Consider the following 24,995-nt stretch of genomic DNA (forward strand, 5'->3'; position numbering starts at 1 on the left):
AAGTTAATCTTCTTGCAGCTTTCCAATTTGACAGGAAAAACTTTCTAGCTTTCTTCTGTAAGATCAGCTGTCCAGTTCCCTAGCTATTCTACCAGCTTTCTCTATACTATATCTAGTTTGAATTTATCTTTCTTGAGCATGAATAATGATGGTTGTACAGCCATTCCTACATATATTTGTTCTTCATATTCTTCGTAATGCCATTGGAATTTTCCATCCTTATGCCTTTTAGGAATAATGTGTAGGTTTTTTCTCAGTCGTCCTTGTCCACCTGATATTCCCAAGTACTCTGTCATTTGCAGACCTCCAGCATTTGAAAGACTGACCTTTGTGTCTGTCTTGTTAGTGTACTTGAACACTTCCATGTTGAATGTAAACTTATTTCTTTCAAGTCAGTTCTTCTAATCAACGAGTTCCTGGTCCAGGTTCTCTGCTCCAGCTGTTTCTACTAAATTTTGTGTCACTGATCACTGAGTGGCCTGAAGTAGTTTACTAAATTCTGCTCAAACCCATCAACTCTGTAAAGCAGTAATATTTGAGTACTTTCAAAAGTAGCTCCATTTCTGTTTTGGGTTTTGTGAGGTTTTTTTTTCTCATTTGTTTACTTCAGCACTTTGGCTCGAAGAGGCACAAAGTACTGGCATAGAGATGGTTTTGGATTTGTGAGATTAATGAATTAAAGTTTTGACCCCATCTCCTGCCTGCTTCCAGAGATTATGGGTTGATAAGAAAATACTCCTTCCCTCTGGCTGTAAATCTTGTTTTGTTCTTCATTGTGTGAACATACACCCATACATTTCTTCTGCTTTATGCAGTGACAGAGTACATTTCATGTGAAAGCTTGCTAATGAAGTTGTACATCAGACCACAACAAAAATGAAGGCCTCCATGGTGGAGTAATGGCATTTGGCTCCCTTTCAGACACACAGTGCTGAAACTTCTGCCAAGTGTCACTGCATCATTAACTTTCAGTACAAGTTATCAGTCTATGAATGGAAGAACACAAATCACTTTCAGTGCACGTTCACAGAAGCGCTGCAGATTTAACAGAGTAAGGGAGTGTAATTTGCAAATCAAACATACAGCGACACCAAGGTAGTCTGGAATTTTTCACCAGCCATCTAGGACATAAAATGCTTGATTGATTTCACTGAGGATTTTTAAGCATCAGAATTGTTGGGTGGAACTAAAAAGCAAATGCCTTATCAGGCACTATGTGGTAAGTTTTGTTGGCATTTCCATCTCTTCAGAGCAGCTGTTAGCATTTTCAAGGTCAGCCAAGGCATGGAAAATTTCCTCTTGAAGGAATGCATGAAATGATAATTGGAATTTGCATCCTCTGATGAAATTCAGCATAGTTCTTAAATCAGTTATAAATGAGAAGGTGGTCTGCTTGCTGTGGATCCTGCCTTTCTCCTCACCCCCTCTGGTTTGGGCATGTCAGATGTTTGCTCCTACTGCCCTTCCCCTTCTTTGGAGGCCGGCTTATGAGTTGGTGGCCTCAGGCTAACTCATACTGAACAGATGTCCACATCACAAATGTTGCTGCTACACCTGCTGCTTACTTGCATCGTTTTTGGCAACTGTGCAAGAGAAGAAAAGGATAAAAATGGATTTGAAGGCCACAGAGCACAAGAGACTGCCTCTCCACTTTAAGGGTGATTTCACTAGTGAGGCAGAGTTCTTATCATTAACAGATTTCCTTTTCTAAGGATAGTGATTTGGTACATTTCATGGATACTAAATTAATTTAAAATAAATAGAATAACTGCTTGATGGGTGGAGTCCATGCTCATCTGCAAAACATGTAGTGGATTAATTCTGTCAGTTCCAACAGAGCTTGACTTTCATAATAATCTCCATATACAACTCCATGTACTTTTTTTTATCTGATTTACCTTTATTTAGAAAAATACTTGCTGAGAACTTCACTTCAAAGAGTCTAGAATTATTCGTGGTGCTGTTGAAGGGCTTTTTCTGGAAATTTTTATCCGGAAAGTATGGGGTTTGTATTTTTCACCTTTCACTGGCCTTCTTAAAAATTAAGCATTTGCTGGCATATTATTAACTTTTCCCCTTCAAGAGTAAACACCAGCAAGAAAGACAATAAATGTCTCCCTCCTCCTGGTGCACTAAAAATTTGAAGTTTGTTTGCCTCAATTAGTTTGCAGTTTGTGCTGGATTAAATTTCTGAGCATTCTGAGTTTTAAAGAGGTTGGATTTCAGAGCTTCACTATGCCAGACCCTCCTTGTCTAGATGAATTACTGAATCACACTGAAACTTCGTACTGTCTCGTTTCCCCTTTAATGATACCTTTGCAAATTGATGCGCATGTATTTCCTGCTTTTAAGATGTTGGCCAGTAATTGCTTGTTTCTTCTGAACACCGACCTGGCTTGAACTATAATTTCTCTTCAAGTGGTTTAGTGAATTGATCAGAAACTCTTTATTGCCCTCTGCTGGGGGTCTGAGAGAGCTAAAGGAGCCCGTGCAGACGATGTGCGTGGACAGCAACAAGAGTGTGTCATGTGTGTGTGTTATTACATGGCCTCATTCAGCGAACAATTTGGCTTGAGGTCTCCTTGGTTCACTGTGCTCTGTGTGTTTCCATCCTGCATGGCTGCGGCACAGCCACCACACAATGGGACGTTGGCGTGTCACGGGGCTGAGCCTGCAGCAGAGACGCTGCAGTGATGCTTTGCACATGGAGCCTCCAGCAAAGCCCTTGATGCTGGCAGAAGTCATTTCACTGCCTTGCTGCAGTGTGGTTAAATGGCAATTCCCACAGGAAGACTTCAAAGAATAATGCAAGGTTTGGTAATTTCTGTTAGCTCCATTTATGCAGACAGAGAAAAAAGGCAGTGAAGCGGGGTGATGTTGTCTCATCAGAGATGCCACAATGAACTGTTGGCACTGAGTTGGAATCCATTCTGGAAAACTGGTTCAGTGAACATAAAGACCAAGAACAAAAGATGTATTTGCTATTTTAGTGCGTTGTTTGTAAATCCCATGTGCTGGGCTTGGCTAAGTCCCTCCAGCTAGCTTTTGAGGAAGGGAGCATACACTGGTGAGAAAGCACACAGAAGGGATTTGGGAGAAGCTGTAGTCTCCAGTCAGTTATGGTTGCATTTCATAGGGTCTGGACAAACTTTATCCACCTTGTCTTTAAATCTCTACTGCTGTCTTCCACATGGTGGCTTCTGGAGGTGTAGTGAGCACATACATATACAGATTGTCAGATAAAAACCAAATAGGCTGAAAATTGATGTACAGCTAAACAAGTGCAGCATCCCAGTTCTACAGTTTCTAAGGTAGCAAAATTATTGTTTTGCAAATGCGAGTGGGCAAACGATGTGAATGATTGTTTTTCTGAGGAATCCTTGGACTCCTTTGCCTTAACCATTGGTTTCTGTCAGTATATATTTTTCTATGCTGGTCACAAAAGGCACATTTCAGAAGGAAACTCAGTTACTGTGGTCAGACCAGTAGATTCAGTTTTCGTTTCCAACTTGCTGTGTTGGGGAGAAAAGGGAAGAGAAAACAGCTCATGATATATTGTTTGGAAACTATAATTTACTGTAACCAGACAACTCCCCTGAAATGTGAAAAGCCTGCATCAATAAGTCCATTTCTCTTTTGTGTCCTAGGCTCTCCATTCATAAATCAAGTTCAGAAGAAGGCTCTGTAGGTCAGTATATTTCATTTTATTTGATACTCCTATGGAATTCTTAAACAGCTTTTGAGTTTTGTTTGTGCTGGGATGTGAAGAGCTGGCAGAAGTCAGCAACATTTGTGTGTGTGGAGGGCTAGTCTCAGCAGCTTTCAGTTTGATGCTGAGTGTCTCACTGATCACTAAAACTGCCCAGCCAGCATTGTCATGTGATAAATATGCATCTTTTGACTTGTTATATTGAATTGAAAATGTTTGCATGTTAGATCACTGCTAGCCTCTCCTTTTGTATTCCAAAAATTACCACCACCACTAAATAATGGGGGTTCTTTGTTATTTTTGTTTATGTCATGCCAGAGTCTCTTTCTTTGTTTCTGAAATTGCTTATTGGAAAAGAAAAATAAATTTGGAAGGTTTTTATTTTTTCTTTCCTTTTAATGCTATACTAGGGACGTGTCCACACAGTCTAAACTTAAGCAGTATTTCAGAGTCAGGAAGCTCTAGGTCATCCAGGGCAAGATCTTAAATACTAATAGCTCTTTATCAGTGGCATTTCTGCCAGGTCAGGCACAGTATGTTCATTTGTAGGTGGCATAAGCTTTATAGCATGTGCCCTGGTTAATTCAACAGAACACAGATATATATGCCCCGCCTTGAGCTAGGTCCCATTTTTCTTTCTAGAGCAAATTATTTACTTTGAGGTCATCAATCCATATGGAAATCTGATACTTGTGGACATGGAGACCCAGCCCCTTGTACAGTCCAGGCATACAGAGAGCAAGAGTCAGGTGTAGCTGATGATCTCATGCCACGTAGCAGAACGTGTGTGTGTGTGTGTTAATTATTTAATTTCTTGATAGATATGCACAGATATACTAGAAAATTACTTACCTGGGTTGTGGCTTAGGCTGCATAATTGTGATTCAGTTAAAGAGGACAAACCAGCAAAATACTTCAAAAACACTTCCAGACTTGACATTAACAACAGACATCAAAATTAATGTAAAATATTTTCTATTTATAATTCAAAATATCTAAGTTACTGGCTTATCTCCATCCTCTATAGCACTGGCAATTATAAAAGAATATGCATTGCCCTGAAATAGCTAAATCAACATAGTTCTAGTATGGAATAAATCAAGAAAATCAGAAAATTTGAGGGTTTTTTATTCTTTCTGATTTAAAAATGCAATGTAATGTTTGAAAATGTCTCTAGAATTTACTAACTAATGTTTCTTTCTAAAATTATTTTTCCCTTTCCCCTCATCCTCCCGCTCCACTTTCCTTTTAGGGAAAGCAGACTGGAAAAAGAAAAATAAGTTTTTTTGGCAGAATTTCCGAAAGAACCAGAAAGGACTCATGAGGCAGACTTCAAAAGGTAAAAGTTTTTTCAATAGTGCACATCCTATCCATATAAAACGTAAGGAGACGGCATCACAGAGGAATAAAATGTGTTTGTAATAGTGTAGCAGCTGGGGTTTGTGGCTCTGGAAGTGTCACAGGTTTGGTTCATCATGACAGTGCTCAGAATCACAAGTCAAATTCTTGAGACTGCAGACACGAAGCTGAGCTGCCTTTGGTCCTGCCTGTCAGTGGTGGCACACATGTGAAGTGATGCAGTTAATATATAAGTAATAGATGTACCTAAACAAGATGCTTCTTTTTTTTCCCTAGTCCTGACTTGGTAAGATAAATACTGTTCTGTTTAAATTAGAAGGATATTTCTGCTTTCTTTGGCATTTTGTTACTTTGACCTGTTTGCTTTAGGCTTGAATCCAGCCTGTCATGGTAGAAGACACTACAAGAAGGAGCAGTAAAAGTGTCTCTGGTGACCAGTGCAAATGTAGGATTGATTCCACTTAAACTGTCAGGTGTCTTTCTCTAGTTCCTCTGCAAAAGACGCAGCTGTGGATTGCATTAAGTGTTTCTCTTCACTTAGAAAATTTCGGTTTCCCCATGTGTATCTGTTAGCTTCTTATGTTGCAAACACATGCTTCTCTATGTCTCTCTGTGTTCAGCTAGATTGCAAAAGATGATAAAAGCCCATTTAGTAGGTCCAAAAGGGACACACTTCCAGTTAAGTGTGGCTCCTTGCTGGTTCTCGAGGCAAGTTCTAACTGTCTATGCTGACATGCCAAGCACATAGCAGGAGGAGAGGTAGTTGGCACTGTGTGCCAGCTTAGTGGGTGATTAGCTAGTCTGGATAGACCACAAGCAGTGGCCAGTCCACTGCAGAGAGCTGCAAGGGCCCAGCATACCATTCGTGAGCAGGCAAGTTCTGGCAACTGATTCCAGTATTCTTTAGAGCTGAGTGCTTGACTTTTCCAGCATTAGCACCTCCTCTTTTAATTCTTGTCTTTCAGGGTCAACAGCCATGTGATGATGGTCAGTTTTTATTTCTCCTTTCCGTGCGTGCTTGCTTTCAGTGTCAAAGTAGACTTCATTTTTTAGCTCTAAATTGCTTCCTTTTATTGCTCAGTTACTTCGAAGTCATTCAGTTCTTTGAAATCGTACCATGAACCAGCTCTAGGGAGGGTCTGTTTCTGGCCAGCCAAATCCACGTGGCAGCCAGATTTTAGAATACTGGGTAAAATCCAGTTTCAATGTACCTTGCCCTGTGCATGAATTCTTACATGTGCTTAAAATATTTGTGCTTTTTTTGTGCAGGAGAGGATGTCGGTTATGTGGCCAGTGAGATCACAATGAGTGATGAGGAACGGATCCAGCTGATGATGATGGTGAAAGAGAAGATGATCACCATTGAGGAAGCACTTGCCAGGGTATGATATGTGCATACTTCAGTCTCCTTGACATGTTTTAGAATGGAGTCTCCATGTTTTAGAATGGAGGATGTATCAATCTGGAGTTTTATTTCATTCACAAAACATAGGAGAAGGTGGAGAAAGCCTGCCTGTTTGCCCCATTGCAATAGGTAACATAAACTAGGTAGGAATTCTTCTGTTTATTGAGAAAAGTGAGATTTAGCTCAACCAGAAATTGGTATCCAGTATGTGGTAAATTGAGTCCTAAAAGCATTGCTTCTCTCCAATAACCATAAAAGGTACTAATCAGAGAAAAGATCAAGGGTAGACTTTTTCATTGCAGCTGTCTAAAGTGAGGGAGAAGAATCTCTCTGACTTATACTCGATCTTATTTATTAAGTTCATAGGTTTGTTTAAGTACCAACTGAAATGCTTCAGGTTTTGCTGAGCTTGCCTTACTCAATTGAGAACATATAAATTTCTTACTATTTTCCTTTAAGCTAAATTTTTATGCTTGTTTCTTAGCCAAAAGGTGATGTTTTTGCTTTAATAACATTCAGGAAAACCTATTCACCCATTTTTGGCATATGTCATTATGTCAGATGTAAAACACAGATATATTTTTTCTGTAAGTGGGGTGGCTGTCACAAGTGTTTCTTTACAAGCTCTAAATAGAAAAATACAAGAAAAATAACTATAAAGTATTGCATTTGTGCAGCAGTAGGGCCAAGGTTTTACTTGCTCAGGAGCCAAAAGAGGGTTAAAGTTTCAACACAACCTTTGTATGAAATACTGTGATGGAGCACACAGGATGTTCTGTATGGGCTCCGTTAGAGAAAACATCATTTAGATTGGTTGGTAGTCATATAAATATCTTTACTGACATATTACATTGTGAAATAGATTATTGTAGAATATAAATTTATGTTATTGTCTGAACAAAAATATTGCTTAGCTGGAAATCATATAATGAAAAAATGCAAGATTTTTAAATTACTGTGTTGGAATATTGGGAATTGTTTTTCTTCTCTGCTGTTAAAGTTTTGTGGGGTGAAAGGGTTGTACCTAGTCTGTTAGTTCATATATGGAATAGCATGGAGTTTCCCTCTAGCGGTCTGAGCTCCTAGCAACAGCCTTGTTTTTTTAAAATATCAGTTCTTGATCCTTACAACACCTTGACTCCTGTAGTGTTGGTTTTGTCTAAAGCTTTTTATCGGACAATGGGAGAGATTTATTTTTTTTTTTTATTACAAAGGATGGTTCCTAGTCTTTACTGCAGATCATTTTCTTTATGAAGGAAATTGGCAGGTCATTGTAATTTATAATGTCTACTGTAAACTCTGCCTCTGAGATGGGGATGTGTAATTTATGTTTTACCAATAATAGGTCATCAAATTTCAGTATTTACAGATCATTTGCTTCTAAGAAAAACCAGCAACTCATTTTTCATACTTCCGATTGTTGGACAATTTATTTTGAATAAGTAATGTGTGCAGTGAAAAAATTCAAATTTTCCTAGATCCACAATGATACAGGGGGAAAAAATGAAATTACATTAACTCTTGCTATTTTAATGAAGATTGATCTCTTCTTGTCACTGGAAAATGTTCTTTCTGTCTTTTCAAATTTCAGCTGAAAGAATATGAAGCCCAGCACAGGCAGTCGAGCACTGTAGATGCTACAGAATGGCCTGATGGCTCTTACTCAACACTTGATGGGTCTTCCAATTGTAATGTAAGTACCTGTAATTGTGATATATCTCCCCAGTGGCATTTAATATTTAAATACTTTCACTGAAGTACTGAAATATCCTGATTTACCTGGCAATTTCCTTAATAGCAAATGTATCAATGACCTTGTGATGCTCTGTTCTGTCTGCAGAGAATCTTTAACTTGGATTTTAAATCTTCAAAATCATAGACTTCAACAGTCTTATTGTATAATCTCTTTTTTTTTTTTTTTTTTAATCTCACCCATTTGTCACTGAGCTTTTGAAACACAAGTTGTCCCAGGCAGAAATCCCCCTTGTTTCAAAATCCACAGAAAATGGCTTTTTGGTCATTTAGAGGGAAGTTGTTGATTCATCAGTAGAGTTTCTCAGGCTTTTCTAGCCCTTGTTGATACATTCTAGATGAGGATCTGGCTAAGTCCTAGCTGCCTGCTGCCTTCAAACACTTCTGTCTCTGCATGTGCAAACTCACAGCCCAGATTTTGTGGCTTTTGTCAGATCCATAAACAGTAAGGCATCTTTCCTTCCTTTTTTTTTTTTTTTTTTGCTTCTGAGCTGTTTGACTTCTGTTGTTTTTATGGGCACCAGACAGTCTTTATATTGTGCCATACTGAATTAATTAATTTTTCCTTCCAGATATCTTCATTTTCACTGAGTAGTTTATTCCACTTCAATTCTCTAACTGGAAGTTCACAGATAAATCTTAGAGAAGAACACATTTCACTGTCAAATTCAAGCTCTTTGTAACCCATATAATTGAATCATAGGCTTTGGATTCGATTGGTTGATTTATTTATTTTATTTTCCATGGAATTTCCTGCTAACTGCAGCAGCCAGTTAGCTCCTCCTTCCTAAATGAAAAAAGGAATGCAATGTCATTTTATGAGATGTTTAACATATTTGGTGGCAGAGAAAGATTTTGTTGCTTGTGTTCAAAAAAATATGCCCATTTTTAGTTACATTGGAGCAGAGGGGAACTGATGTTGCCTTATACTCTGTTCTGATATATCAAAAATTTGCAAAGAATAGAGAAGGAAGGATCCTGACTCTCCTGAACTGATTGTTTAGCCAACTGAAAGATGTCTGATCTTTCCTCATTAGTATTTATAAGCTTGAACTTTCCTTTCTCTTAAGGCTTTTGTCCAGGGTACCTACAGCATAAGCCCCTCAAAACTCTCATTTACCATGGTCAGATCTCAGAAGGATAATGAATTTCTCTCTTAAATCTTTTGATAGTGTTTTACCCTTGTGTTGAATTATGGAAAGCTGTGTGTATCTCTTGAGGACTGAACATGATTCAGTATTTCTGCCCTAATGGAATGACTTGGCACCTTTTGTCTAGAGTTGTTTTCTTAAGCCATCTTTGCACTTCAAGCCAACAGCTTGGTTGCCTCTCTCTGCTGTTCTGGCAGGATTTGAACCAAATTTCTCCTAACTTCAGTGGGGGATCTCTATTCAATCACTGTAGATAATTCTCAGGACGTTTGCCCCTGATCCTGATTTTTGTCCTGCTTGCTTTTAACAGAAGCTGTGAAACTGCTTGCCTTCAAGGGAAGAGGATCATCTGCAGAAATGAAAGTTCATGTTAGAACAAAACTCAGCTTGACGTTTTTTTTTTTTTGCTTTTTGTGGACAAGAATGAAACTGATGTTAACTGGGGTGAAACACTTTGGGCTGTAATTGACAAAAGGGAAAAACAAACAAAGAAAAGTATCAGATATGTCTAGAGATAGAATATGTGTTCACTCAGACTTTTTTGCCAAAGGACCTCTCTGCTAATCTGAAATGACCAGCTTTTGAGGCATGCAAAGATGATTCTGTTTTCAAGCCCTCTCTTTCCCAAATGGTTTGCATTTCAGTGCCATTTGTATGATTTGTATTCTGCATATTTGGAACCTCAACTTAAAATTATCCCACTCATTTTATATAGGCCATGAAGCACAAATGGCTTTCCATATATTAAAAATATACTTTTAGGTAGCCCACTGCCTTATACTTACACTAGGAAAGCAATTGAAAATACAAGTTCCTGAACTGAACATTTCTGGTTTGAATTTGAAGTCTTTGGGCAATGGTTTTTCTGGTTCTCTTTGCTTTTTAAACTTATGTATTTATTTTTCAGTCTCACAGCCAAGTTGTTACTAGGCAGTTTTTAATGAAACAATGTGATCATTTTGTAAACAAAACAAAAACACGTTAGAATCTAAGCAATGAGAGAATCTAAAAATGAAGGCAGAATGTCTGGAGTGTTCTAAGGTTTTAAGCTTTCTTTCAAGTCAGCTGTGCCCACAGCATACAAATAATATCTAAAGTGCATATATCGTAAGTTATTGTTTTCCTTTTTAGGAAAAGACCACTTTTAAAAAAAAGCTTTTATAGCTATCATGTTTATGACTACCATAACTGGTGTTGATTTAAAGATTCTCATTTTAAAGATTGATTTGAGGATTCTGTTTTCCAGGTTGTCCTCTTTTAAATCATTCTGCCAGGAAATGGAAACTTGTGTTTCATACCCTTAACAAAACTAAACCCTAAAGATGAACCACAAAGGAGTGAGGAGTAGAAAGGTCAGCATCCCGAGGCAGGCAGCCCTATGTCATTGCTGTGCTCTTAATTGTATGTCCTGTTTGTTTGTTCTTAAGAAACAAATAAACAAACAAAAACCTTGCCAAGCCAGTAGGTGACCTGGTTCTTTGCCACTATGGAGTAATTAGTAGCTTTTAGTCTCACTACTGTGGTCCCCCTGTTTCACAACAAAATATCTGTGTTCTTTATTTGCTAATGTGGGTATGCAGTTGAAACTGTTTTTCTTTTCAGTCAGATGTATCAAAGCTCTAAAAAGCCTCATGTTTTTCTTACAAATTTATTTCTGAATATTTACGTTTCATCTCTGTTGCAATGAAGGCAGTTCACATTAACACTAGACAAGCTTTCATTGCCTTGTGCCAAGCACTGGGATGTAAAGCAGGTGCAGATTACAAATGGATCCCTTTCTGGATTGTAGATAAGGCCCTATTTGTCCTCCGGAGTCAGAAAGTCCCGGGAAAGAGGCGACTTCAAAATTGTATCACATTCTTTCTTTACACTGAGGTGCCTTTTATGCTTCCTAAAGATAGAAGATCATTTGATAACTTTTGGGGGCTGACATTCTCAGTTCATCTAAAATAGGGCTGCTTCATCCTCAGAGCCCTTGCTGGTGTGGCACCAGCCCAGCTTGGAGGACCAGCACGAGGAGAAGTCAGTATGTTCAGTGTGTCAGTCAGTTTCTTTCCTGTGCCCTCTGCTAAAGACCACTAATTGTACCACTTGCCATGTTTTGTGCCAGAGTGGCGAAATGGAAGAGGAAGGACCAGGGAGCTTGATAGAAGCGTGTATCATATGTGTGCTGACACTGACACAAAACACTAATTAACTTCACTGACAGTTTCTGTAGATGCAAGTTGAATGAAGTTGTAATTATCTCTGAACCAAACTGGTTTGTTGGTCTCATCTTCTGTATTTTGGTTTCGATCAGCGGGTAATGCTCACCCATCCAGCAAACTTCAAGGTAGTGTAGCTGGTGTTCATTTGAAAGGTGCCACAGTGAGCTGTACCATGCTTATCTGACATCACCCCACCTACCAGATGTGCCTTAGTAGCCTCAGGAGAGAGGCCATAATATTTATGAGTGGAGAGAACAAAAGCAGCATTTCCCTCCAAAAATATGGCCCACACATGGGCAGTAGGGGGGCCTGCAGTACTGTTTTCCATCCCTGCCCTCCCAAAACTTGTGTTCCCAGGATCATTACATTACCAGTAGGAAACTGGCATCCCATTTGGTTTCTCTGAGGAGAGTGGCAGCAGTGGTGCAGACCTGTAAGTGTGCTGTGCCCATCTGCATCTGCCGTGAGGCTGATGCTGGGTACAATCTCTGCCTGTGTTTCCTCTCTTTTCTGTCTTCTATAGATCCTTTTTTAACAGATGGCAGTCCATGGAGTCCACACAGCAACAGCTCTAGCTGGACTGAGATAATAATTTGTTGCTCCTGTACTTACTATTATTTCTTTTTTTTTAACAAGTGGTTAAATAGGATAAAAGTTGAAAGGCTGTGCAGAATTGGGTTTGTCTGCTACAGGCATCAAAGGCAGAGTAACAGATGAGAATAGACTTTGAGCTGTATTCATTTCAGTCTCAGAGATGCTGAAGCTGTTGAATCAAGATTGTGTTACCCATGGTACAAACCTGGCTCTGACAAATAAGTCTCATATAATTATCTCTGACTCATGACAGTCATTACTGTGTTTGGTAAGTGTGAAGAATAGGAAGAAAAGAAATAATGAAAGTGTAACTTCTGTAGCACCAATTACCTCAAAAGTAAATCTAAGCATAATTACAGTAACTCCACATTATTCAGGGTTATACTGTATTTCAGTATGTGGATGCTTTCAAATGCAGCTATTTTTAACTGATTTTTATTCATAGTACTGATAGGTTCTTAAAATTTTTAACCATTGGTTAACGTTATTATGCTCATAACACAGGACTGTTAGCATAAACAGAAAAAAGTCTTTATTTTGGTATATTCAATTTAATTTGTTCGAAATCAGCTCAGAGTCAATGTATATTAGGAATCAGCATCAGGTATCCATAGAGAGTAGGGTGTGATGAGGTTTGTTTTACTTTAAACAGTAGTATTTAATTTGAAGCAATGTGAATATTTTGAAGTGCTAGCCCTGGTTTTGCTGTTATCCCAGGACTCACCATTTTTGGTAAGGCTTCTTTTTCCATTAAAGGCTAAAGGGTAGAAGAAGATTTTTCTGTGTTTTAGTTCTTCTTGGACAACTTGCTGCTGCCTCCAGGCCCTGCATGCTCTTTCAAGTAACAGAGGGGAGCTGTTGCTGAGTGTGGCTGTGAATGAATGCAGAGCTTTCATCTTTGCTCCAAAGAATCTAGTGACCCAATTTCTGTTAAGATTTCCTGAAAGGCACCGATGTGCCTCATTTTATTGGGTGGTGTATTTATTATTACTACCCAAATTCCTGTAATACTGTTAATGCTTAGTAACAGTTATGATGAAATAGAACCTATAATAAGACATGCTTCTAAATGGTAGTGGTGAATTCCCATGCTATGTGCCTGTCACAGGGACCTGTCCTGGGAGGCATTGGCTGCCCTCCTTTTCCACTGATCCCAGGGACGGTGTCCAGCACCTCTGGATGAAAGCTGGTAGCAGAAGAATTACAGCATATTTTGTTATGATCTTTCCCCTCTATCTATGCATAAGAGCAGGAATTCCCATGGGTACAGTAATACAAAAACCTTTGTGAGAGGAATGGAAATCATCATTATAGTTCCCTTGACACAACCCAAAGTAAGGTCAGTACTGAGGAGTGATGATAGGAAAGCATGAGACCATTGATGTGTCTGTATTTGGTCTTGTAGAACAATCTTAAGGAGTTTCTTACCTATTTTTTTCTGAAATTGTCCAGAACACTTCAGAATTTGCAGGAGAAACAGATGCAAATTATTCAAAATAAAACTGTGTCACGCCTTTAAGTATTATTTACCACACAGGAGCCACCCATGTTGTTATCAGATACAGCCTGGCTAGATATGTGTCCCTAGCAAGACTAAACATTGTCACCACAGGACTGTACTGAGCAGCTGGCAGGAATGTAACCCAAGTAAATCTCCTGCTTGCTGCCAGCAGGAGTTTCTCCTGTAGTTAGTCTGTTGTAAAGTCTCTGAGAAAATCTTCCTTCTGTCATGACTCAGAGCTTACAGTAACACCCAAGCGGTGGCTGCAGTTAGGCGTGTTCATAACCACTTCTGTTTGCATGCACTCAGACAAGCCCTATTGACTTACTTTATTGCAAAATGTTTGGCCATGTGTTTGAAGAGGATGGGAGATGGAAAAGCAAATTAATTTAATATTTATTCTAACGTACTGGTTCACTTTTTTATACTCTTCTTGCCTTTTGGCAGCTGCCTATTTTTTCTGCTTGTTACCTTGAGGGTGAGGGGCTGTTACCAGCTTTTTCCTGCCCTCCATGCATCAGCCAGCAGGAGATGCTATAATCCATAATGTGGTTTCCCTGCCCCCAAACCTATTAAATTAGAACAAAGCTTTGCTCAGTTCAAGAATTAGGAATTTCAAAAGCCATGTGCTTCACTGCCCTATTTGGCAGACACAGGCTGAACAAACTTTCCTTGTGGTACAACAGAAAATTTTAATTACCCTCTCATTGATTACCACTTGTGCCCCTTCCCTGATGCTGGTGTTTCCTTCCTCATGCTTTGGATGGTAACATTAACAGCCTGATTGTTTGAAGGTACTGTAAGAATGTAATTTAAGTGACTACAGCCTTCACTGAAGGGTTCTCATTCTTCCTTTGTTTCTCTGATATGAATTTTGCTGTGTTTCGTGTATTGCTGTTTCACCCTTGGTTTTCCAAGAAGTCGAGAGTAGGATTTCCAGCACCAGTAGAGTACTCCATTCATTAATAGTACAGCCTCTGCCAAAGTATAGGAAATCTCCCTGGATCTTCTTAGCCTTGCCAAACATAAGATTCAGTGGAGAGAGTGTTAAAAGACTTCTGATTCCATGTATAGAGGAGTCTGCGGGAGAATCGGAAAAGAATGCTGCATTGTAATAGGTACAAAATAATGTAATACAGAGCTTTATTCTGCTATATATACCTATGACAAGTGGTATATGAGTACATTTGTAATATCATTAAAATTAATTATGCTAATCAGTGAGAGAAGCACTTTGCCATGAGGAAATGTGTCTGGCTTGCAGATACAAATGTCAGCAATGTGCTTCTCAAAATTAAACCAAAACCTGGAAACAGTTAACAGCTAGGAATTTGCCTAAGCAGCTATTCTTGTATCAAGACAGACCTCCTGGGAGAATTAAACTTTTATGCTCTTGTTACTTATGACAAATATTTCCCACTAATTTCAGCAAGCAGTGTCGTCACCAGCTAATGTGTAATATATCTCTCAGCAAAGTAGCCATTGGATGCTCCTTTGATTTTCTTTTAAGTAATCACAGACCAAACCCAGACGTGGTTACCTACGGGGTCTGACACTGCACATTTTAGACTTGCACAGCCCTTGCAATTCATGTTCTTGGAAAAAAAATATATTGATGATCTCTGTTAATTTTCTTTAGAATTTTGGAGGCTGTTATTTGTAACTTCAGGATATGATACAGATTATCACATCTTAGTTTCATTCAGTTTTCTTGAACAGCCTCTGTAAGGATTAGAGGTCTGTGAAGCTTTCTTAATGAAACCCAAAACCTTTAAAACTCAAGTTGCAAAGTTCCAAACTTAGATCAGTTTCACTCATGACCATGAACTTTTAAGGGAATCTGGGATACATTTCAAGGAAGTTGCTGTCATGTTTCACTTGATGTGGGCTTGTATGTTATTGAAACTGGAGAACACTAGCTGGTTTTATCTGAAGCTTAGAATTTTCCATAGGGCTTTAAATCAGAGTTTTGGGGCTGAAATAATTCAAGGGTAAGAACCCAGCTACAGCACACTAGTCAATCTAGTTTACATGGCCACTCAGGAGTAGAAAAAACTAGGTACAGTCACTACTAAAAAGGTGATGTGAGAAACTGAAAAAGACTATTTGGCTGGGGGGCTCATTGAAATTAGCCAGCCATCAATGGGAATAGATGTTTAGTCCAGCTATGATTTCATGGTGTGATTGATTTGCAGTAAATCCAGATTAGTAGGCCACTTATAGTGTGGTCCTGATAAAGGAGAATCTTCCCTGGCTTAAAGAGAACCTGGCTGTTGTGGTATGCCTATGCTTCTGCTTTCCACCCCTGGATAGCAGTGTTCCCAATAAGCAGCAATCTTGGTCCTTGTTTTCATGTGCTCTGAGAAGAAATGTCCAAATTCTGGATTTTTTGTGAGCTTTGGGATAAGGTGTGGTTGGCCAACTTATTTGAGCATCTCAGAGTCTGTTTCTTAGGAAGGGAGAGCTCAGCCTAGGCAGAGAACTTCAAAGTCACACTACAATACTTCATAAACCACTTTTGGACCAGCATTTCTCTTTCCAGTTCTTATGTTCTTTTCTAGCACTGAAACTGAGGGGAAAGATCAAAAAAAAAAAAAGTATCTAAGTTCACCAAGTTAAAAAACATTTAAGCAAGGTTTATTTTCCTTTCAAATTAGCCCTTTATAAAGGGAAATTCTCCAGGGATTTTTGTCAAAAGAATTAAAAAAGAAAAAATAAAAAAAGCCTGGTAAAGGGTTTAAGTTACATTTCCTATAGACACAGCCTCCACTCTAGTGGTGGTGTTTGAGGGTCACTCTTCGTCCTGGCTTTGCAGAGATTCTCTGTATTTTTGTCTTTCACTGAAATTCCATAGACAGTAATTAAGGAACTGGAGGCCAGCAAGAGGTCAGCAAGCCTTCATCAGTGAAAACAGGGATTGTTTGCCATGTACAACACTCCCTTTTTTCCTTGTGGTGAATAGAAGATTTGCTTAGAGCTGATGACTTATGCCTTTCTTGCAAGTTATGCAGCTAGCGAGTAACTGGGGGAATCAATCAGTGAGCAGAACACAGCTAATTGAGTCCAGCATCACGCTTTTTTCTTCTTTACATATTCAGCTCTGGAATCAGAGCCAGTTTGGTGTCTGATAATGTAACTTGAGAGAAGAGGCATTTTGTGTGCAGGATTCAGAGCAAATTCAATACTTAAGAAGAAGTGTCTGCTCCTAAATTTTAGGGTTACAAAGCTCACAGCGGTTGAGGACTCGGGGGAAAATACTCGAAACTGAGCTTTAGGCCTATAAATGCCGAAGCTGGTAAGTCACTGAGCATGTAGCATGATGTGGAGAGGATGTGCCTCCTGTTTCAGAGAGGGAGAAAGAGAAAAGGCTTTTGTGGCTATTCTTAGGCACAGCGCAGCATGCATAGCTTTTCTCAGCTTTCCTTTTCCTTTCCTTGGGGTTTCAAGTTCTTTTCTGTTCTATTTTCCTGTCTCTGACTTTGTCCAGGCATCTTTAATAAAATACTTTGTAAAGTTAGAATGGTTGGGATTTTTGGCAGATGGAAAGCCTGTTAGAAAGAAGAAAGGACACGTGTAGCCACATCTCCTAAACGGAACAGCAAAGTCTCTTTTAAAACTACATTTACTACAGAGCTTGTAGTTCTGAGGTGAGCTAGCCAGGGCTGGGGCATGTGATGTGATGTGTCTATGAATCTAAACGTGGTTTTTTGCCCCACTTTGCTGAACAAGAATTGTCTGATAGCGAAAAAGAATTCCAGCTTAAGTTTGTGCAGGTATTAAAAGATTTCCTTTTTTCTTAGAGGGAAGGTTTCCTAGAGATTTCAGTTTGGGGCTGAACTGTTCCTGGGGGCATAAAGCAAACTGTAAAATTTTAACATCTCTCTAAATGGCTTCACACAGCTCATTTAAAAATCATATATGTTTGGGTTTTTTCTGGAGCTGAAGCTCCAGAAAAAAACAGTTATCAGTTATGATAGCTTTAATAGGATGTTGTCCTAGTGTTTCTTACACATTTTTATTGGGACATGGCTACCAAGCTTTGCCTGTTTTTTAAGGGTTGCTGCTATAACCCTGAAGTGTTTCCAAACATAGTCCTGTCAAAAGCCAGCTACTTACTTCTGGTTTACATTTTGCCAGTTAATTCTAAGAACACTAATAAATGTTAGTTCTCTCTCTCTCACACTCTCCCTTTCTCTCTGGGAAGCACTAATTCAAAGAGGGAGGTTAAGATTGTTATTTCTGTGGCGTGTGAAATGGGCTGGATGTTAGCAGCAGAGCAAGGCGTGTGCCCTGCCTCCTGAGCAAGCAGCAGCTAAGAGCCTGTGTGAGAAAAGCAGGAGAGAAAGCAAGAAGGGTGCCAAGAGCAGAACTGTAAAGAGCTCCTAGAATGTCAGAGCGTGTGTGCTAATTTCCTATTTGTTCCTGAACGGAAAGCTCTTTACTTTGATCTTGCATACGAGGTGATGCAAAGCGCGGCCTTTGGGGGTGCACAAGTCGGGACTTTTCCAAGGTGAAAGGAGGAAAGAGGTGGCAGAAGGGATTTATTTCTTCTGGATTTGAGAGCATCTTCATTGTTTGTGACCACATTTGTTTGCAGTGAAAAGCTGAGCAGTGGGTATGGGCCTTGGCCTCTCTGTAGTTTTCCAGCCGTGTGGTACGTGGTGGCCGCAGTCCTCTGAATGCAGTTCTCGGTATTTCCAGATGCTGTTAATATATTCCCCGTTTCCCTGCAGTCCTTCGCGCGTTTGTGCAGCCAAGCTCTCCGAGCTGGCGGGTTTCCGCGCCGTGAGAGCATCGCAGATGCGGGATGCACTTGCTCCAAGGCGCGGGGAGGGCGGCTCCTCCCAGCCAGCCCTGCCAAGGGGCCCCGCGGGCTGCGCCGGGTCCCCGGCAGCCCGGCCGGGCCCTGCGCTCGCTTTCAACCAGCGCGAGTTTTGTGCCTCGGCTTTGGCCAATTCGCTATGGTTTAGGGCTGTGGAGCCAGCTGTCTGCAATCTGATGTAATGTTGCCCTGGAAACCAGAAATGAAACACTTAAGCATTCACCACAGAATTACTACATACAGCATTAGCCAAAGTAATTAAAAGTTGAGCCATATGGGCTTTCGGATGGAAAAATTTGGAGCAGAGGAGGTGGAAGTTAAGTTGTTCCTATTTGCAGTACTGCAGATCTGTTTGTTGTCCCCTTGAGGGCACAGGGAGAGGCCTGCCTTGGCTGTGCGCAGGGGGACTGGAGGAGCTCTGGCTGTTTTATCAGCACATTAAGGACACTGAGGCTTGGCCTGGTGCAAGAGCCGTGCGCCGTGGCCCGGAGGCATTGGTGGACAGGGCGCAGCATGGATTCCTCCAGTGCCGGAGCGCCTGTCTGTGGCTGAGCACCTTGCAGACTCATCCACTCCATAACAGACCCCGTCTGCCCTTCTGCAGTGCTGCAGCACACGGGAGTGCCTGTGAAGGGGGAAGAGAGCAAGAGGGGGCTGGCAGCATCCAAGCCCTGTGCCAAGGCCTTGCTGCTAGAGCTGTCCAGGAAGCCATTTGCCCAGCCTGCCGTGCTCTGGGGACACTGCGGTAATTTTCCCATCTGAAGTCACGGACAGCTACCAAAAAAAGCAATTTGGTCATCATGAAAGAGGGGGGAGGGTAGAGTGGGTTTAGGAAGTCAAAGCATGGAATTTCAGTGATTTCCAAATATCTTGGTTATGGCCTGAATGCTTTACAATTCTGTTTTCTCTTTAATATTAGCTGTAAAAGAAAGCATTGCTTGAGCTGGAAAATTAAGCTCTGTTTCCCATGTGCCAAAGTGGAAACTTTTGATAATTCCAAGGCCTTTCTTACAAAGCTGATTCAAAAACAGGAAGTGAAGAGTAACCCTTTAGAAAATGCATTCATTTTCAAGGAATTGGCATTATTTGACAATAAAGTTTCCTGAGCAGCACCGCTGGTGTAGTCACAATTTTTAGGCCTTTTTGCATAAACTTGTTGTCAGTCCTTTTTCACTGTAGAAGATTTCTCTGTCACATGCTACCTGGTATGATAGGAAGTAGGATTCTGGAGGGAGACTGTGTTTGTCTTTCAGCTACCCATAACACATGACCTGTTCTCACCTACCTGTGCAGCATGGGCAGTAGAAAGAATCTGCCGCTGCTTGTGTAGGACCCCAGCTAAAAAAGGTGCTGGGAGTCCTGAAGCATTGGGGAAAAGCAGCTGGCACTTAATTGTGATTGGACTTTATTTATTTTGAAGTATGGTGAGCATCCTGTGTACCACCCACTCAGGTTTGATTTCAGTACCTTGCACTGAGGCTGTTTTGACACTTGCTCTTGCTGTGGTACTTGTGAATGCAAATATCAGATGTTTTAAAAGCTCTTTCTTTGTTGTTGTTGTTGTTGAGTCTTCATAACCCTGAGGGAGAACAGTTCCTTATCAGATAGATATCAGATACTGCAAAGTAGGACTAGCTGTTTATTCTTCAATGAAATCCTGGGTGGGAGGACCAGGTGTGAGCTGTTCTCTAAGTCTTACAGAGCTCACAGTTTCAAAAACAGTAGTATTGCAAAGTGAGGGTGTACAAAAAGTAATCATGTAAAGCAATCCCCTAGAGTAATTGCATTTAAAATAAACATATACTGAGTGAAGAATATGCATGATGGTTGCTTGCCAGGATGTACTTAATGGCCCAAGAAGTCCTGACTGAACTTCTTGATTACAGTCAATAATCCATTCATCATCTTGTCTAAATGTGTCTGTCTTGTTTGACATATCACTAAGTTGTCCTAGGCATAATCTCTGAATTAACGGTCACGGAGTTGCTTAATTTACTTCATGGAAACAACCCTGGTACTCTTTACAGTCCTATTTTTCCCGAAGGAAGTTTATTAATTACCTAGCCAGTCTGTAACCACAGTAAACGCATTTGTGCAATTCTTGGATGATGTATTGACAATTCCTACTGCCATATGTGGTCAGTTTGGTATTCTTCCGTATTTTGGAGTAGTGCAAAGTTTGTGGGAAGCTGGTAATGGACAGTGCCCTTACAGAAATTTGTTGAAGTTTGCTCTGCTGTGGTTCTGGGGCCCTTGAGAGGTGCATGCCTGGGAGGTAGGTTTTCAGGGCTGCCCTGGCTGTGTCAGGCACTGTGTGTGCCTTTGGAAGCATTCCAGTGCAGCTGCTAATTGTGTTCTGCCCCATGGCGTCTGTGTTCAGCACCTCATCCTGGTATTTAAGTGCACTACAAAAGTAGAAAGCATTTTTATGTTTGGCCTCTCGTATTCATCCTCCAGATAAGCAGACAGAGTTTTTGCTGGGAAGAGAAGGAGATAGCTTTTTTTTGTTTGTTTGTTTTTACTTGGCTTGCATCTCTTGGGGATCTTTATTTTTAAAAGTTTGATTAAGGAGAAGGAGAAAAGAGGATGAGCACACTGTGGAAACCCAGATAGCTGCACTGACAGGAAGTTGCATGAGGGTTTTGAGAGCTGACCATTAGGAATGCTGTGAATTGGCTGGGACTATGAGTGCAAACAAAGTAAGGTATATGATCCATACCGCACTCCAGCTGGAGCCTGTGCTCTGCGCAGGAATGTGCAGCGGCGCAGGATGCCAGGGCTGTCCTGGCCAAGCCGGAGAGCCCTGCTGGCCTCCTCTCCTCTCCCTTTCCCTGCCCTTCCCCCCGCTGCCTTCCACATTCTGAACTGATTAAAACAGAGGAAGTAGCACGTTGAACATTGGATCTGGCTCGAAAATCGAAGTTGTCTTCTCGTTCACAAGGAATGGATTGTTTCAGCTTGTTGTGTCACTGCTGCTGGAGAGAAGGGAATTTTTTTTTGTCTCTGTAATGTTTGATACTTGAGGGAAAACAGCTGGAACTGAGCATACTGGATCAGATGCAAAACGAAACGGGATGCTGGGGAATATGGACTGCACTGTATATCTGAAAAGGTCAGAGTTTTCCCTTGGTCAGTGCTGGAGGAATGCTCTGTCCATCTTAATTCGAGCCTCAAGAGCCTTAAGGAGGAGTGTAAGGAACAGGGAGGAGGAAGGGAAGATTCTGTAGCTGTGGCAGTCTGTGAGTGAGGCAGATGAGGTCTCCTCCTTCCTTTCCTTCCCATCCCTTTCTTGTGCTGCTGTTTTTGATTTTCTGGGAAGACTGGGGGGGGGGAAAAAGAGAAGTCGTCAGTGACAGCTTCAGTTTGGAAAAGCTGTTTATAACCAGGTTTAAATAGCAAGTTCTGAGATGCCAGACAGACCAGGGACTGACTAAACCACGGGAGCATAACTGGTATGGTAAGAAGAACCCTGGAAAAGAGCCCTGCCTGAAACATACTGGAAGAGGACGTGGAAGTAGTTATTACACAATGCATATGAAGAAAGACAAGGGCAGGAATGCATTTCGGTGCCTACGATCTTACGTTGCACAGATTTAGAAATCAAAATGGTATGTCATGCTTTCAGAAAAAGAAAAAGGAAAAAAAAAGAAAACAAGAAAACTCTCAGTAATTTAAATGTTTCTGTCTGACCCGAGCTGAAAATATAACACCAGTTACAGAGCTGCATTGACACAACGCAGCAGATGAGCTGGGTTAACTTGACTTGAAGGAGCAAGCCATGGAACTTCTGCTTTATTAATATTCCCTTTGTTTCTTTGCCAGTCAAGAGAACAATCCGATGATGAAACAGAGGAGTCGGTGAAGTTTAAGAGGTTGCACAAGCTGGTGAATTCTACTCGCAGAGTCAGGAAGAAACTCATAAGAGTTGAAGAAATGAAAAAACCCAGCACAGAAGGTAAAAAGCAACGTGGTTAAAACTGTGTGAATACATGTTTCTTTTGACAGAGGACAGAAAGTGGAGGGTTGGGGGAGGGAGGGGTGGAGTATTCATAAGGGATGGTAGGAACAACTGCCTTGTCTATTGTGCATGCCTTAAGTTACTGAATTTTTAGGCTTTAGAAGAAGGAAAGTGACAGCACAGAATGTGGTTACTGCTGATCTGGTATTCTCAGAGCAGTGCTGGAGAGCCCCTCATTAAGAGATTAGAAGTTGGCTTATGTTTTATGCCCCATGCTGGGGAGGGAACGAACCTGGGAGCAATCCCAGCCTGCTGCCCCACAAGCTCAGCAAGGAGGTAAGTGGAGCTATTACCACACTGCTCCCTCCTCCCAGGCCCTGGGTGGCGCACAGGTGAAGCTCCTGCTCATTTTGGGAGGGGTAGCAGCTGGCTGGTGGTGCAGTTGAACCACATGGCATCACCCTGTGGCAAAAATACAGAACCTCTATCAGACATTCTTGTGGGATAGAGGCTGCATCGTGACTTCTACTTCCAGGGGTTTCTGTCTACAATTTGGCTTCTAAATGAGCCCTGCTCCCTGCAGAAAGGGAGAGAGAAGGGAGGAGGAGGAGGAGAAGGGTGGGGAAAAGAAAGCAGAGTTCAGGCCCTGGGAACACTGCTGCAGAATTAACTCCGGATGACCTGTATGCATGTGTGAGCACTCAGATTAATGGAGACTGATCCTCAGGAGCCTCTCTGCACAGCTGTGCTTGAGTCCTCACTGGAATTGTGGGCACCTCTCTATGTTGGTGGCCTTCCTGGCATCATATGCCAATTCCCCTCAGCTCTGCAGTGAGCTGAGTGGCATGATGATTCTTTCCTGGTGCATTTAAGGAGAACACGTGCTTCTCGTGTATGTGGCAGGAAGCTGCTGGCAGATCTGTGATCTAGCCTGCCTCTCCTATGGTTATGGTTGGTGTTACTGGCTGGTGTGAAAGGCACAGCCTGTCTAGAATGCTGGAATGGGCAGCTGTCTCTGCCTGGAAAGGTTTTGTCACCTCATAGGTGAGCATAAAGCTCAGATACATTGGAAACAAAGATGTGGATTTTTAGATGGGACAAAAAAAGTAGGACTGTTTTCCCACTGATCTGAGGAAAGATGGCTCTCAGAGAAGCCTGTCCTACCTCCTCCTTCTCTCCCCAGGGGTCTGGGAAAAGCTGCAGGGAGCAATCAGGAGGAGGCTCCAGGGACGGGAGCAGACACAGGAGCAGGCAGCTCAGGGGCTGCTGGGCATGCAGATGCCTTGTTGCAGTGGAACCAAACTTTCTCTTCAGCATGTTATCTGTCTTGCTCTCTGTATCCTCTCTTACAGTGCTTTACCTCCTTATTTCCTTTCTCCCTCAGCCTTTCACTTAAGTGTGCCACTCCTTCCAGGGTTATTTCCTTAGAGTTTTTCCATCCCTGCCCCCTGCAGAAAAAGCACTGAATTAAAAAAAATAGCAACTGTATTAAAAAAAAAAAGTTTGTTCTTCTTCCTTTTCCCATCTTCTGTCTGTCTTCTCTAGCTCTAGGCTTCTCTAATTAAATTATCTGTAACTCTGAGTTTGTACTTCATCTATAATTTTGGAGTTTCATTGCTGATTCACTCTATAAATACTTGATAGCAGAACCAAATATTGCTAAATAAAAACATGGATTCTGCATAACTTCTGCATAACTGGAAGGCACCCTGAATAGCCAGGTCTAGCTTAGCAGTAAATATCTGTGACTTTTCTTTCAGGAAATTTGATACTCAAATTTTCATATGGTAAATTAAAAGTGCTTCATAAACATTGTCCATGTTTATGAAGCAATCTCTCATAATACAGGTCTGTATTCCCAACTGGATATGTCAGAGGGCTGTGCAAGATGATAAAAAATAGGGTGCTCACATTTGGGATTGCTGTCTGATCTTCCAAGTTACCTGCAATTGACTGGATTGGTTTTTGAGCTGTTTGCTATGGCTCTTTGAAACTGTGTTTTGAATATGAAGTAATGTGAAATCATAGGTGACTAGGTTTTGGGGAGTTAACTATAATACATCAGTAAAATTTAAATAAATTCATTAATGTTCAACAGCCTTTAGTATAGTATAAGAGTAGACTTGTTTTGAAAACTAACACGCAGTTTCCTTGAAGAAATATGCTGCATAATCCTACTCAAAAATTTCTTCACGAAGAACAACTTTGCCGAATTTCTCTTACGTGTTCCTGTAGGTTTTAAAGAAAAGCACACTAGTCTCAGATTCGTCTCCCACATTTCTATTACTGACTCTGTTATCACAATGAATGTACATTTGGCCGAGCTGATACTCTCTAGAATTTGCCAGTATCTGAATCCATATGTATTTTGTCTTAATCTGCTCCTAAGTGAGCCAAATAACTGAAACTTCCTAATTCCTGGGCACCATTCTTATATAGCACTTAAAAATGCATCACATCTACATCTGTGTCATTATGGCTTTGTGTCATGGACTCACTCCAAATAACATCTGTTAGTGTTGACACACAATGCATAT

The 24,995-nt window shown here is 40.9% G+C and overlaps 1 protein-coding gene across 3 annotated transcripts in view; it reads left to right on the forward strand.

Moving 5' to 3' along the window:
- The window catches only part of SASH1 (SAM and SH3 domain containing 1), a 529,880-nt gene that overhangs the window by 475,745 nt on the left and 29,140 nt on the right, over window positions 1-24,995 (forward strand). For 2 of the 3 annotated variants that reach the window (XM_041469752.1, XM_041469753.1), the window contains 5 exons: window positions 3,648-3,688; window positions 4,962-5,048; window positions 6,338-6,450; window positions 8,065-8,166; window positions 22,323-22,455. In XM_041469752.1, coding sequence (XP_041325686.1) covers window positions 3,648-3,688; window positions 4,962-5,048; window positions 6,338-6,450; window positions 8,065-8,166; window positions 22,323-22,455 — 476 coding nt within the window. Of the gene's footprint in view, window positions 1-3,647; window positions 3,689-4,961; window positions 5,049-6,337; window positions 6,451-8,064; window positions 8,167-21,707; window positions 22,109-22,322; window positions 22,456-24,995 lie in introns of those variants that run through there. The other variant, XM_041469754.1, reaches the window with a different exon arrangement.

This window comes from Pyrgilauda ruficollis, unplaced genomic scaffold, assembly GCF_017590135.1.
Source record: "Pyrgilauda ruficollis isolate IOZ18807 unplaced genomic scaffold, ASM1759013v1 scaffold24, whole genome shotgun sequence".
NCBI classification, from domain to species: domain Eukaryota; kingdom Metazoa; phylum Chordata; class Aves; order Passeriformes; family Passeridae; genus Pyrgilauda; species Pyrgilauda ruficollis.